Here is a 13,820-nt window from a genome sequence, read left to right on the forward strand (position 1 = left end):
TCTCTACACCCAACGTGGGACTTGAACTCACAACCCCAAGATTAAGAGACGCAGGCTCCACCAACTGGGCCAGCCAGGTGCCCCATATCTTTCAAGGTTCTTTTAGTCGAGCGTTTTATTTTGAGATAGTCATAGGCATGCACATAACTGAGAAAAATAACGAGAGATCTGATGTGCCCTTTACCCGGTTTCCACCAATGGTAAACATCTTGCAAAACAGTAGAAGACTATCACAGAAGGATGGAGAATGTTCCATCACCACTAGGACCCCGCCTGTGGTCCTTCCACAGACACACCTGCGTCCCTCCTGCCCCCACCTCGGCCCCGGAAAACTACGACTCTCTTCTCCAATTCAGTCCTTTTCGTTCTTTCCAGAACATTTTGTAAATGGGATCATGCAGTACCTAAGCTTGTGAGGCTGGCTTTTGTCACTCATCATGTGTCTTTGCTGCAAGAACCGTGAGTCACAGCCCACATTCCACGCAAGGGACGCACCACAGTCCGTTTAACCGTTCACCCACAGAGTCCAGTCTGGGACTGCTGTGAACATGCCATGTACAGGCTTCCATGGGGACATGAGCTGCACGGGGTCATGAGATACACCAGCCTCTGGTGTCCTGTGCTGTCTTCATCTGGTTTTCATATCAGGGTACTACTACTAATGTCCCAGTGACCTGGGAAGCATCCCCTCCTCTTCTATTTTTCTGGAAGGGATGTATAGAATTGGTGTCATTCTTTAAACATTTGGTAGAACTAACCAGTGAAACCATCTGGGCCTGGAGGGTTCATTTTGGGGAGTGTTTAAATGACAAACTCCAAGGGCGCCTGGGTGGCTTTGTCAGTTGAGCATCTGACTTCGGCTCAGGTCATGATCTCGTGGTTCATGAGTTCAAGCCCCGCGTCGGGCTCTGTGCTGACAGCTCAGAGCCTGAAACCTGCTTCGGATCCTGTGTCTCCCTTTCTCTCTGTGCCCTTCCCCCACTCTTGCTCTCGCTCTCTCTCAAAAATGAATAAAACGTTAAAAAAAATTTCCTTTAATAAATGACAAATTCCATTTCTTGAACAGCAAGGTGGTCCAATTCTTTATTTCATACCGGGTGGGTTGTGGTGGCCTGCATTTTTGAGAAATTGGACTGTTTTGTCTGGGTCCTAAATGCACACACAGAGGATTGCGTGTGGAATTCTTCCACTAACCACCAGTGTCTGCAGGGTCTGTACTGATATCCTGTTTTATTCCTCACACTGGGAACTGTGTTGTCTCCCTTCTCTCGTCAATCTGGCTAGAAGGTGATCAGTGTTATTGATGTTTCCAAAGCTCTTTGTTTCATCGATTTTCTGTATTTTTTTATTTTCAACTCCTCTGATTTCTGCTCATTATTTGCTTCCATCTGCTTGCCTGCTTTGAGTTTCTTTTGCCAACTCACACGTGTGGAGAGCTTGACGGAATTAGAACACAGCTGACATTCAGCACAGTGACACCTGACACAGGTGTGAGCATCAAGGGTGCTCAGACCAGCAGGTGAACTATGAGGACATAAGGGGGTGGGGGGGTGGAAAATAATAAAGCAAACGTGGAAAAATGTCAATAACTGGGGAATCTGGTCAAAGGGAATGAGTTCTTATTTAAACTTTGCAATTCTTCCAAAAGTTTGCAATTTGAGATTAAAAAGTGTGTGGTCTACAACCAGGTCTTCAGTGTGTTTGTTACTGGAGATTCTTGAGGTGGAAGCTTAGATTATTGATTTGAGACTTACTTTCTGATAGTATTTTTTTCAGTGCTATGAATTTTCCTCATGGTACTGCTTTAGCTGCATCCTGCATATTTTGGCATTTTGTATTTTCATTGCCTACAAATTCACAAGTTTTATAACAAACTTCCTTCCTTCTTTCCTTCCTCTACTTTCTGAATAATTTGATACATTAGCCAAATCTCCATTAAGACCCCTTGTTCCTGGCACCTGTTGGAGTCAGTGGTACAGTCAGGCCCAGGGAGGGAGCAGCTTGCAAGGTGGTGGCCTAGTGGGCCAGCACATTGTTTAAATAATGGTAGAGTGAGAAAATAAATGGCCAGATTGAGGCTAATGGGAACAGGTTTCTCACTGAGAGAAGAGGGTTACAAACATGAAAGAGGAAAACACTAGAATGAGCCTACGTTGGATGGAATTCGAGGGTTTCAACAAGTAGAGATGAAACAAACGTGAACTTCCGTGTGTGCATACAAGTCTGTGCACACACAACTACACACTGACACATGTCCCAGCTCTGCCTGTGAAAGAAATAGAGAGTGAGACACCCCGGCAGCACCAAGCACACCTGGCACCCGAATCTTGGTTTCTAAATGCCGTTTGTCGCAAAAAGAATCCAGAGTTCTATGGATAAATGGCTGATTCCAGGGCTGGGGTTGAGGACCAGATAAGCCTGGAACATCCTTCTGTGCCAACCAGCAAAGGCGCACTAATACAAATGGCGAGGGGAGTCAAAAGGCCGGAGCTAGATACAGCTGGCCCTTACACCTGTGTCCCTTTTGCCAAATCTGAGACACGGGCCAAACAAGAACTAATCTGAACATCGAATTAATGAAAAGGATAGATTATGGTCCATTGAGTAAGACAGGAATTTGTGAAACCATACCAAATATAAATAAATAGAAAGAAGAGAGAATTCCTTGTTCTAGCAAAAAGAAAACGTATACATTTGGAGAGCTTGACAGAATTAGAACACAGCCGACATTCAGCACAGCGACACCTGACACAGGTGTGAGCATCGAGGGTGCTCAGACCAGCAGGTGAAATATGAGGCTATGTGTGCGGGGGTAGAAAATAATAAAGCAAACGTGGAACAATGTCAACAACTGGGGAATCTGGTCAAAGGGAATATGAGCTCTAACTTTAACTTTGCGATTCTCCCGAAAGTTCCCAATTTGAGATTAAAAAGTGTGCGGTCTACAACCCGGCCTTCAGTGTGTTTGTTAAACCCATGAACAACATTCTTAGAGATCGTTTCCACGTCAGCACGCAGAAATCGACTTCGTTCCTCCTCACGGCTACACCACCCTCTATTCTGCCAAATAACTTCTCCGCTTCCCTAAGTCGGACTCGACAAGAGAACTACGTGTCCCTTCTCATAAAAAACAACAGTTAACACCTGCTGACATCTGCACCGTTTCAGAAAGCAGCATATGACTATCACTCTCTATTAACAGCCGCTTTCCACCCTTCTGGAGACATCTCAAAAGGACAGGCTCTTGCGGGGCTCTAGCCCAAACAATACAAGCCCCACACCTCCCCTGCCTGGCCCAGTGCTTGCTGGAGGGGTGAGGAGGGGCGAGGTCATGCAGGCCTATTTGTCCAGAAGAGTCAGCTCAAGGAAGGTGCTCACTGCTCCTTCTCGGTCCCTCCTCCTCTTCCCTCTCCTCCCCTCCCTCCTCCTCCCTCTTCCCTCTCCCTCCCCCGTCTCTGGAACAGGAGCTCCCAGGTGATGCTTTTACCCCTTCTGTGCTCTGTACGTCCCCATATCTAGAACAGTGCCTGGTATGCAGTAGACACTCAATAAACACTCCACGTATTGGTGAGTGAACACACGGCATGAAGAAAGGGCTACAAGGAGTGATCAGGGAGACCAGGCAGCCACAACCCCACGGCCACACAGTTGAACCACAGGGGTTCTGTAGGAATGACCCCCAGGAGGGCTCCCATCAAAACCAGCCTGACACAAGACTCTGGGCAGAAACCCTTGGGTTTTCTGGAGCACTCCGTGAAGCAGAGGGAGACCCCCACCCTGAGCCCAGGGGGCAGCATGTGGGGTCACTCCTCTGCACTGCCCCGCACATCACCCACTCCCTTCGAGGTTCCTGGAAGTTAATGTGCGGCTCAGACCCAAGAGCTTATGAGTGACTTCCAGAAACACAGGGCAGGGTCCTGACGACACCCAGCAGCCCCTTTCCCCAAGGTCATGGAAATCTCAAGCACCTGGATGCTCTGCCCAATCAGAAGGAGAGAATACTGATGCTGGAGGGGGTTTCCATTTAACTCGAGCTCTCCTTTCTTGATGAAAATACTTTCCTCGCTTACTAAAGGCAGCCCACATCATCTCAGAACGGCCCCTGAGCCAGCACGGGCCAAGCCTACCCAGGACCGTGTGGCCAGCCCAGCCTCAAGGGACTCCACCGTCCCATCCAGGCGGGTACGGCCGGCCAACGCATCAGTTCCCCTGCTGAGGCACCTGTGGGGACACCTGACAATAGACGGAAACAATTCTGGTTGTCACAACGAGGGGGTGCTGCTGGCACCTAATGGATGGAAGTCAGGGGCACTGCTCAACACCCTTCGGAAACAAAGAATGAGCCGCTAATGACAGGCGTCAATAGTCCCGAGGTGCGGACGCCTGCGTAACACGCCTCACGTCCTCCTCAACCCCTTCTTCATCCTACATCAAAACCCCCAGCCGATCTGGCCCTGTCTGACCACCACTCCCACCACCCCCTCTCTCCTCGAGCCCCATGCCCCAAACAGGCCACCCTGCCTGATGTGTCCCAGGAGCGCGCCCCCCTGGCACGTCCGTGTCTTCCAGTCTACACGTCTATGCCGGCTCCCGGGGCGCACAGCTGGCTTGGGCGGACACCCCCTGATGCCACGGTCAAGGCGGACATGAGCCGTCCTGGTTTCCCCAGGACCATCCTAAACCTCTCATTAACAAGGGTCTATGCCCGCAGCCCCAGCGGAGGGATCCTGGGGCACGGCGAGGGGCCTCGATGTGACCCCTGCAGACACCCAGCACGACAGCAGGCCCGTGCTCAGGGACCCAGTGCCCCCTTGCACAGAATCCTCCGCAGGAACAGCAAAGAGATGAGACGCCCACGTGAGAGCCGTTTCCACAGGGAGCCTGAGTCTCCCCACCCCGCAGCCACCCCGCGGCCAAACCCGAGTTTGGAACAAGGCATCATTTCCAAATACTCTGCAAACCTCTCCCATCAGGTGCGTTTGCTCTTCTGCGAGTTGGCGGTGCAAACGTTTATCCTCCAAGAGGGCCTCGGAAACAATGCATGTCCGCGACAGAGTCAGGAGTCAGGATCACAAATAGTCCAGACCAGCCCTGAACCTCCGCGGTGCGGGGGTGCGGGAAGGGCTCCGCCGAGCTTGACAAAGTTCAACATGCCTGTGCAAAGAGGCTGCTTTGAAAACACCTTTCCAGAAAAGACTCCAGTGTACCTTCCTCTCACGGAAGGTGAATTGCAGACCTTCTCGTCTACAACGTCATCAAGCGGAGAAAAAGTAAACTGACTGCCTGCTCTCTGCGTGGGAGGCCGACCCTACGACCTTATCAAGGGCCTGCTGTGTCTGGCTTCTGGCTGGCTTTGGCCAATGGGAGCCCAACAGGAGATCAGGGGGAGGGCAGGGCGAGCTGTCAGGAGAGCCTCCGCGGAAGGTCACTGCTCCATGTAAGTGGCTTCTCTCCAGGACTCTGTCTTTCTGGGCTCTGCCGTCCCCTTGTTCCTCCAGGCCTGAGGGGAGCCACGGCCACAGCCCCGCTGCGGCCACCAGTCCAGGGTCCCGCACTAGCCCTCGTGGATGCCCCACACCCTATTTTAGGGATAAGCCCTGCTGGGACCGTCCTGTTTGAGGGTTCCCTGCTTCCTGCCTGATAAAACGGCCCAGGCGGATTCCCAGGCCCCCACGCCCCCTGCAGACGTGGGGAGGGTCCGTGGGGGCCGGGGGGTTCCCACGCAGGCAACGCAGAGCAGACCCGCCTGGGAGAAACAGGAGGGAGGGCGTGTGAACCAGAGCGAGGGGCGGGACTCTCCACCATTCTACCCTCCCTGACTGCCCTGAATTATTCAGATACATTGTCTTGTAAATGGAGCGCAGGTGAGGGGCCCGTGGCTGAGCTGCTCGGGAGACCTGTGGCTCCAGGAGTTTCTGCAGGGGCAGGTGAGGCCTCGCCGAGGACCATAAAACAAGAGGCCAGAGGGCAGAACAACCAGCCCCTAGGGTTCATTTTCTGGGTTGCCTTCACCCCTTATCCCGGGGCGTCCTGCCTTGGGACGGGCAGCCCTCTCACCCCTGCAAACAAATGTGCCTACCCCTGGCCGTGGGCCACTCAGATCGTCGCTGCATCTGGAGAAGAGCCTCGGGCAGCGAGACAAAAAATCCCCCCCCCCCCGCCCCCCCCCCCACTAGACAGAGGTGCATCATCTCTGCGAACACTTCCCCGACTGTGTGGCCCGCAAACGCCACAAAGGAGGCCTTAAGATAGAAGTGAAAACTGCTGGGTTCCCTCCATCGAATAACCTCGGGCAAGAGAGGAAACAGCTGAGCTCCAGGAAAGGAAAGGCCTAATCCTGGCGCTGAGGGTCTGGCTCAGCGGCTCATTGCTGCTGAAAGGCCGGCCTTGGGAACGGAAGGGGCGGGTTGCCGGGGACCCACCTCTGCGTGCCTCCTGGAGGGAGGCTCCTTCCTCCGGGACGTGCCAGGGGCTGCCTGGCTGTGGTGTTTACCAGCTGGCTGCCGGCAGGCAGGCCCCTGGTGGGTGCTCCCTATGTGCGGGTGGCGGCCAGGGATGGTGCAGTAGGGCACGGGCAGGGGCAGCCAAGTCGGCGGTCCCGACCCCGCCCAACTGTGACACACTGTTGTTTGGGCCATCGGCAGATTCCAGAACTCGCTACGTGCAGGCACTCTGACGGGGACGCCACGGCCGGCAGAGCCCCGCAGCCAAAAGCCTTCAGCCGGGTCTGGTGGGGGAGGTGTGTTCCCACACAGGCAGGAAAGAAAATGCACCAGGTACGCGGTCTTTGCACCAGGTGCACGGGCTCTGGGGGGTCCCCTCGGCCCACTCTGACCGGCTTGCACCCTTAGCTGGCGCTCAGCCCCCATGATCGCTGTTGGACGCAGGAAAGCTACCCAGAGTACATGAATGGGGAAACCAGGGGGCGTGTCTCTGTCCATCTGTCTGTCCTGCTGGCTGGAGCAGATTCAAGCAGGCAGAAGGCTCCCTGGGCTCGGAGGGATCGTGCCCCGAGCTACGGGGACACAGAGGCCCACGGGGCACAGCCCCGTCCTCGGGGGCTCCTGACCCCCCGGGACACAGGGGCGCAAGTCTCATTATCTGTGCCCAAGAGAAGGCTGCTGTCTCTCGCCCACCCTCGGTGGGAGGCGCCCTGGAGTTTCCCAGGAAAGAGAAAAGCGGCTCCCAAACGCTACAGCCATGGAAAGTGGGGTAGTTCTGATGAACTCTTTCCTTACAAGCCAGGAAACGGCAAAATAAAACAAAACCAAAACTGCCCACACCTCCACAGCATCTCCTCCACCTTCCTGACGCTCGGGTTACATCTGGGTACGAACGGACAATCTTGGCTTTGGAGCTGTGTTTGAATGGCCTGCAATTTTAGCCACCGGAGCCACCGGCGATGACCCGAGCCAAAGCAGCCGCAATGAAGAAACTCTTTCCACGCCTCCCTCCACTGCAGGGGGACCTCTGGGGGTCCCCGAGTCTCCCCGACCCCAGCACGGGGCTTGGGGACACTTACACAGACCCTCAACAAACACTTCCTAAAGAACTTTTTCAGCCAGTATATACTTTTTACATTTCGGAGTATAAATGACTTCAGACAGGGGCGCCTGGGTGGCTCAGTCGGTTAAGCGTCCGACTTCAGCTCACGTCACGATCTCACGGTCCGCGAGTTCGAGCCCCGCGTCGGGCTCTGTGCTGACGGCTCGGAGCCTGGAGCCTGTTTCAGATTCTGTGTCTCCCTCTCTCTGACCCTCCCCCGTTCATGCTCTGTTTCTCTCTGTCCCAAAAAAATAAATAAACGTTAAAAAAAAAATTAAAACAATAAATAAATAAATAAATAAATGACTTCAGACAGAAGAGCTGCTGGGGCCCGGCCACTGGTCGCCCAGGCTGGCGGGAAGCGGTGTGGGGGGGGGGGGGGCCCCCCGTCCTACCTTGTTGTAATACTGCACCTGCACCGAGTGCCAGCGCCCGTCACTCACGCCCCCCCGGGACCTGCGGGGTCACCGTTGTGGTGGCCTCACCTGCGGGTGGGGGAGTCCAGAGAGAGCACAGGTTAGCGGGCCACAGACGACACAGCCTGGATCGACGTTCTCTTCCAACAACGTGGGTGACGACGTGCTTCACGGCTCTTTAAATAGTTTCAATCTACAGATCAGATGCCCAACCGTTCCCCAATGTCTGGAACCCCGAGCCGGGCCTTCCGTCTTTTCAGCATCATAAATAACACCGCCATGAACACCTTCGTGCGTTCTGCATTTCCCCCCACAGGACAGATCCCCAACAGGACCAGGGGACGGGCAGGGAGCACACTTAAAGGTGCTGCAAAGGACGAGGGTGGTCTCAAGCGACAGGGTGCCCGTCAAGGGCTCAGAGAGCGGCTCCTTCCTGGGGAGGAGGCCCCACCTGCTGAGAAGGTGAGCTGCACCTGTTCGCCCACAATCTCCAGGGCGATGAAGTCGTGCTTCTCGTTGAAGCGGCCATTATAGAGCAGCAGGGCGTTCCTCTCTTGGGTGGCAAACCTGTGGGGCCAAGCAGAAGCATGTCACAGGACGAATGGCCTGGCACCGAGGGGCCGCAGACGGCCGGGGGTAGGGCAACGACGCGGCACGCCCAGCCGGCAGAGGGCGAGAGCGTGGGGACCAACTCAGGAAAGACTCTCGTCCCCGGGAAACTCATTTTTCTCATCAGGAGTCGACGACCCATAAAACCTGCTTGGCGATGTTCTTTTCTGGGAATAGCAAAGCAGATACCACAGAGGAATCTGGTTTCCACGGCCGGGAGGACAGGAAAAGAGGACATCTGAACCGTGTCCTAGGAGGATGACGCAGCCACTGCACCAGTTAGAGGCGTGTGAACAGAAACACGTGTGGTGCAGGGGCGCCTGGGGGGCTCAGTCGGGTGGGCGTCCGACTTTGGCTCGGGTCATGATCTCACGGGTGGGGAGTTCGAGCCCCGTGTCGGGCTCTGCGCTGACAGCCCGGAGCCTGGAGCCTGCTTCTGATTCTGTGCCTCCCTCTCTCTCTGCGCCTCCCCTGCTTCCATTCTCTCTCTCTCTCAAAAATAAATAAACTTTAAAAAAAGAAGAAGAAGAAGAAAAAAGAAACACGTGCGGTGCATGTTCTGTTACTGGAAACGTCCCTGTGCACGTTCCTCAAGGCAATACCACCCACGCAGGGAGGCTGATGGTGATGACTGCCTCAGGGCCTTTGTCCCTGGTCTTCACCACGACCCTGCGCTCCCAAACACTACCCCCTCCCTGCCCCAGGGCCTTTGCACTTGCTGCCTCCCCCCCCAACAACCCTCCCTGGCTCCGCAGATCTCTCAGGAGGCACTGACTGCACTTTCTGTAAACTTCATTCCATCTACATGGTGCTCCGACCCGCTCAAATCTATCACATCACTTAGTCTATTTCTGAAGTTATGCTGTTTACTTATTCGTGTGTAAGAGCTATGATCTTTAAGGGAAGGAACTGACTCTCACTCACTACTGCATCCTGGAGCCCCAAACAGGATCTGGTCCATGTACGTGCTTAATAACGACGTGCTAACAAACAAATGAATGGGTGAAAGCATGATTGGAAACCAGAGGGGTGAAACTGAACAGACCTGCCCGACTTCAAGCCTCTGAAGAGTTAGAAACCACTTATTTGGGGCCGCCTGGGTGGCTCAGTCGGCTAGGCATCCAACCGTTGGTTTCGGCTCAGGTCATGATCTCATGGCTTCGTGGGTTCGAGCCCGGCTTGGGATTCTCTCCCTCTCTCCCTGCCCCTCCCCCACTTGCACTGTCTCTGTCTCTCAAAATCAATAAACATTAAAAAAAAAAAAACCCTTGGGGCGCCTGGGTGGCGCAGTCGGTTAAGCGTCCGACTTCAGCCAGGTCACGATCTCGCGGTCCGTGAGTTCGAGCCCCGCGTCAGGCTCTGGGCTGATGGCTTGGAGCCTGTTTCCGATTCTGTGTCTCCCTCTCTCTCTGCCCCTCCCCCGTTCATGCTCTGTCTCTCTCTGTCCCAAAAATAAAATAAAAAAAAAAAAAACGTTGAAAAAAAAAAAAAAACCCACGTATGTCAACAAGACGTAAACATTCTCAGAGATCTTTCAGCCAACCCCGGGGTCCCAAGAAGGCCAGCTCGACCTGGGGTGCCTCCCGACACCCTGGTTACAGAGAACCTAGAACGTCTCCTATAGGAACCTGGGAACTGTTTCCTAGGCGAGCTCGATGTCTGTCTCACCGGAGATTAAGTGGGGGAAATTATTTCCTTTGATTCAAGGTTGGATTATCTGTTTTCAAGCAGCAAGAGTGTCGGACCCTGCCTCAGGCATCTGACCTCAGCCTTTCCTTTGAGCTCCTTAAAACAAACAGTTCTCGTCCACAGGTGAGGGGCCCTGTGGCCTCCCCCTCCGTTTACAACATCAGCAAGATCCAGTGACATGGTAGAGAAAACCCCCCGCACAGCGAAGGGGATGCTTTGGGTCTGGGGGGAAACAGGCAGAAGAAGGGCACGGATTATGGACAAAACGGAGACTCCTGGGTCACGCCTAATCCTTGCCGGGCAGGCGGCTCTGCCGTGGGTTTCTCCTTGGACCAAGGTGGGGGTCGGTACGAGGTGTTCGTGTCCAACGGCCCTGCATGCCCCCCGCCGCCCCGAGCTGGCACCCGGAGGTCTCCCGCTGGACACAGAGCCCTAACAAGAGACCCAGGGCCAAGGGGAAGGTCTGGACAGGGCAAGACAAGGAGGAAAGACCAGAAACAGAGACGGAGACGCGGCGAGGGGCCGGGGAAGAGGCCAAGAACACAGGATGGGGGGGCAGGGGGTGGAGGACGAGGAGGAAGGCGCCCCACTCCACCTTTCCCACGGGGTGTCCACCCCCGAAGCACGGCCCCCAGAGCGTAGCTGCTTTTCTGCTCAAGTTCTGGGAGGACTTCTCGGGATTTTTGCTTCCGAAGTCATTCCCTAAAAAACTCCTCACTGATTCAGCGGCGCCCTGACGCCCTGGCCGTGGCCACGCGTACGGCAAACTGCCCGTAAGTTGCTGGCAAATGGAATCAGCTAAAGACACCAAATCTGACAAGCAAGCGGACATCAATCACATTACGTTACCCGGACATTAATCAAATGCTTCATTTCTCAGATTCTCCCTGAGTCTGGAGCCAACAGACTTCCTCTGTCGGTTTCCGGGCCTGCCCGCCTCCGGCACCGGCATTTCTGGTCCCCTTTCAGCTCAGCCTCCGACAGGGACCCCCTCCCTGCAGCTCACTCGCTGCCGGTGGTCGGGGCACAGCACGTGACTGAGGGCCATGGCTGCGCGGACGTCAAAGTCACAAGCCCCCAACCACCACGCGTCACAGGCCAGGGATAACACGTGCTAGGAGACCCAAAACGCCTTTGATCGGGAGGGCGGACGCCCACAGGATGTGATGTTTTAAACATCAAGCCACACGGGGCACAGAGTGGCTGGGGACCCCACGGCAGAGCCCCAGTTTGGAAGGCTGTGCCCACATGGTGGGCCTTCTGGGTGCAGGTCTTACGGGCTGAGGACAGAGACCCGGCATCCCGAGCGGGCAGAGAGCTAGGATCCAGGGCCCGGCACCCAGGGCCCAGCTCGGCAGTCGGCGTTGAGGGCCAGCTGCCCCAGACACTTCCTCTGCGCCCCAAGCCCTCAGGCCACGCCCCAGGGAGGGACCCTCATCGGCCTTTCTACAGAATGTGGTGGAACCATGGCCCAAATAAAACAGGCAACGGCCTCAGAACTATGGGACTCCAAGTGACCCAAGCCTCGAAACCGCCTTTACAGTCAAAGGAAAACAGCCATCCAGGCCTGGAGGGCCAAGCGGAGCCCCATGTCTTGCCTCCCCAGAGCACGGTGGTGACAGGCGTGGCTCTCCGGGAGCTTGAGAGCAGGGAGTGGCAGCCAGGGACCCTGCGCAGTGATTTAAAGGTTTCAAAGAGGGAGGGTACCCACCCTGGAGACTTCAGCATGATAAACGAGCTGAAATCAGGACAAAAATCAGGATCAGGAAGTCGGGCCTGAGTTCCCACCACCGACCAATGAGCTTGCGTGGAGAACCAGTTTAGGGGGAGAAGGTCCCAGCCACAGTGCAGAAAACCCACTGATAACTCAAGCCCCGTGTGGCAGGAGGCAGGCCCAACGGGACTCAGGCTGACTCCGGCCAAGCTGACGAATCCAGTGCCGTCACACCAGGTCACCAGGGAGAGAGGATGAGGCCAAGGTGCTGGGGCCGGGGAAGGGAGAAGCGAAGCGGCCAAACAGGGGACAGGAGGACGGGGGCTCAAGGGGCTCATAGGATGCGACAGGGTGAGAGGTGGGGGCAGAGGCCAAGGTGGGCCCTGAGCCTCAGGCAGCTCCGAAGAGAGGGGCTCCCGGGGGAGAGGTCGGGGAGCCTGAACCACATGTCCGGCATCCCAGCCCTCCAGAGCTGGCTTTGCCCGGGATCTCCACATGATCGGGGAGCCTTTCCCAGCATTCATTTCTGGAGTCCCTCCCACTGGACTTGAAGATCCCTAAGGATGTGTCTAAAGTCTTTCTGATTCACCCGTTACCCAGAGCATCTCTGGCATAACAGGTGCTCAACAAGCATGAGCTGCAGCAAACTGAGGGCACCGGCCCCAACCACGCTCACCGCTGGGAATACACCGTGCGGCCCTCGAGACGGCACAGGCCGGCTCCCAGCTCCTGCCCACAGGCCTGGCCTGCCCTGTGCCCACTGTGCTCACGGTCTTTCCCCCGAAGAAGCCAGCCCACACTCCCGGCTGCACCGGGCTCCACTGGGCTGGAGCCACGGTGGCACATGCCTGGCCACTCACCGCAAAGACCAGGCCTCACAGCCGACTCTTCCGGGCTGCAGCTCCCACCAGCGCCCCCCAGGGCCTGTCGGCTGCACTGCACCCCTCGCCTGGTGGGGGGGGGGGGCAGGACCCCCGGAGAGGAGCCCGTCTTCAATGGGCAGCCGGCAGGGAGCAGATGTCTGCTCCAAGGGCACAGGTGCCACGTCCCCACCAGGAGGCCACCCTACGGGCCCCAAACAGGGGCACAAACGACCACACATAAAATACACCCCACTTCTGCAGAAACGTACGCAGAAATAAAGGAGCACCTGCACCCTCGACACAGGCGAGGCCACAGGCGGCTGCCCTCGGCTGCCCAGCTCTTGGACCCAAGCTGAGTCGACCCGGGGCCCGGCCGGCCGGGCCCCGTGCCCCTCACCTCTGGGCGCCAGGGCCGCCCCAGTGTCATCGGCAAGGGAGCGGGACGAGAAGAGCGAGGGCAGGCTTCCGGCCGGGTTCCACCCCCCCCGCCCCCCTCCCCCCGCTGCTGGCGTCCTGAAGTTCTGCCCTTGTGACCAAAGGGCCCCCGGACGCCGCCCCGCTGTCCCCTGGAGACGGCTGCTGCAGCACCAGGCGCTCTCCCGCGGGGCGCACGGGACGCACTCACGCAAGGGAGACGGTGAAGTGGAAGCGCTGTCTCAGGCCTCGGAAGGTGACAAAGGACTGGGGCGGGAAGCTCCTGGTGGTCACCTCGCAGTAGGGCCGCTCGAACTCGCCGGGGGGGCACACGCAGTGGAAGCCGCCGATGAGCAGGTTCACGCACGTGCCCCCGTTCTTGCACACGCCGTTGGCGCAGCGGCCGGAGCGCGAGTTCACCTCGCAGTGCTCTCCTGTGGGACAAGACGGGCGGGGGAGAGGTCACCCTGCGGCCCCGGAACCCGACCCGCGGGCGGCCGTCTCCGTGCAGCATGTAGACACCGCAGCGCCCGGGGCCTTCCGAGGACCGCGTCGCAGTCGTCCCGCATG

General features: G+C 56.6%; 1 protein-coding gene across 1 annotated transcript in view; it reads right to left on the minus strand.

Annotated features, from left to right (window-relative positions):
* CELSR1 (cadherin EGF LAG seven-pass G-type receptor 1) overlaps positions 1-13,820 on the minus strand; it is a gene marked incomplete at its 5' end in the record, with an annotated part of 137,268 nt that overhangs the window by 53,236 nt on the left and 70,212 nt on the right. The window contains 4 exon segments of the mRNA XM_049626733.1: positions 7,941-7,994; positions 7,996-8,030; positions 8,413-8,528; positions 13,462-13,684. Coding sequence (XP_049482690.1) covers positions 7,941-7,994; positions 7,996-8,030; positions 8,413-8,528; positions 13,462-13,684 — 428 coding nt within the window.

The sequence above is a fragment of the Panthera uncia genome, chromosome B4 (genome assembly GCF_023721935.1).
Source record: "Panthera uncia isolate 11264 chromosome B4, Puncia_PCG_1.0, whole genome shotgun sequence".
Classification (NCBI taxonomy): Eukaryota; Metazoa; Chordata; class Mammalia; order Carnivora; family Felidae; genus Panthera; species Panthera uncia.